Source organism: Trypanosoma conorhini (assembly GCF_003719485.1).
Source record: "Trypanosoma conorhini strain 025E chromosome Unknown Tco_14.4_contig_01469, whole genome shotgun sequence".
NCBI lineage: Eukaryota > Euglenozoa > Kinetoplastea > Trypanosomatida > Trypanosomatidae > Trypanosoma > Trypanosoma conorhini.
This window is the reverse complement of record NW_021705557.1, coordinates 1-819: the sequence shown is the minus strand read 5'-3', so window position 1 is coordinate 819 and position 819 is coordinate 1. Positions and strand designations below refer to the sequence as shown.

Sequence of the window (819 nt, the reverse complement as noted above, 5' to 3'; positions counted from 1 at the left end):
GCTTTTCTTTGTCAAAACACGAACGCCAAATCTCCCCCAAAGCAGTACACCACCACTTGGAGTTTCTTAGCGTCGTAGTGAAGCAGTCTGTACAGGAGGTAAGAGCCGGCGGCCATTGATTTTCCGATGCCCGGCGTCCCAATCAAGAGACGCCGCCTCACGTCAAAGCCCTTTAAATCTGCGGTGCCAAACTCTCCCTCTAGATCGCCCTTGACAACCCGCCACACCCGCTCCACCTCACGGTTAATGTAGCAGTCGGCAAAAGCTCTTCCCTGCTTTAGCGAGTAGGGCCACCTCTTCGCGGATGAGAGTATCACCAGGCGGGGGCGCGGTGCAATAAACTGCCCTGCATCTTCCACCGGTTCATAGCTTATGCCCTTCCGTCTGTAGTCCCACAACTGTGTTGGTGGTTCGCCCTCACGCACCTCCATTCGCACCACCATCGCGTCCCCTTCGCCCTCGGGAAACGCCAAGACGTGGCTCCACCTCGCATTAAACACCGAATCGTAGAATCCATCCGGCAATGGTTGGTTGGCAAGTTCCCCTATCTCCCTTGCCCTTACTTCTTCCCGCCTTGCCCTTGCCTCTTCGCGTATTGCCCTTTCTTGCTCTTCTTCCAGCCTTGCCCTTGATTCCTCTTCTTCCCGCCTTATCCTTTCTCGTTCTTCCCGCCTTCGTCTTTCTTCCTCTGCAAGTATTGCCCTTTCTTCTTCCCGCCTTGCCCTTGCCTCTTCGCGTATTGCCCTTTCTTGCTCTTCTTCCAGCCTTGCCCTTGATTCCTCTTCTTCCCGCCTTATCCTTTCTCGTTCTTCCCGCCTT

At 54.9% G+C, this 819-nt stretch overlaps 1 protein-coding gene across 1 annotated transcript; it reads right to left on the bottom strand.

Moving 5' to 3' along the window:
• Positions 1-11: 11 nt before the first annotated feature.
• Tco025E_10103 (retrotransposon hot spot (RHS) protein) lies at positions 12-819 on the bottom strand (the record flags this gene model as incomplete). The annotated part of the gene is made up of 1 exon (XM_029376892.1): positions 12-819. A coding segment is annotated over one exon (808 nt), but the record flags the coding sequence as incomplete, so codon positions are not given.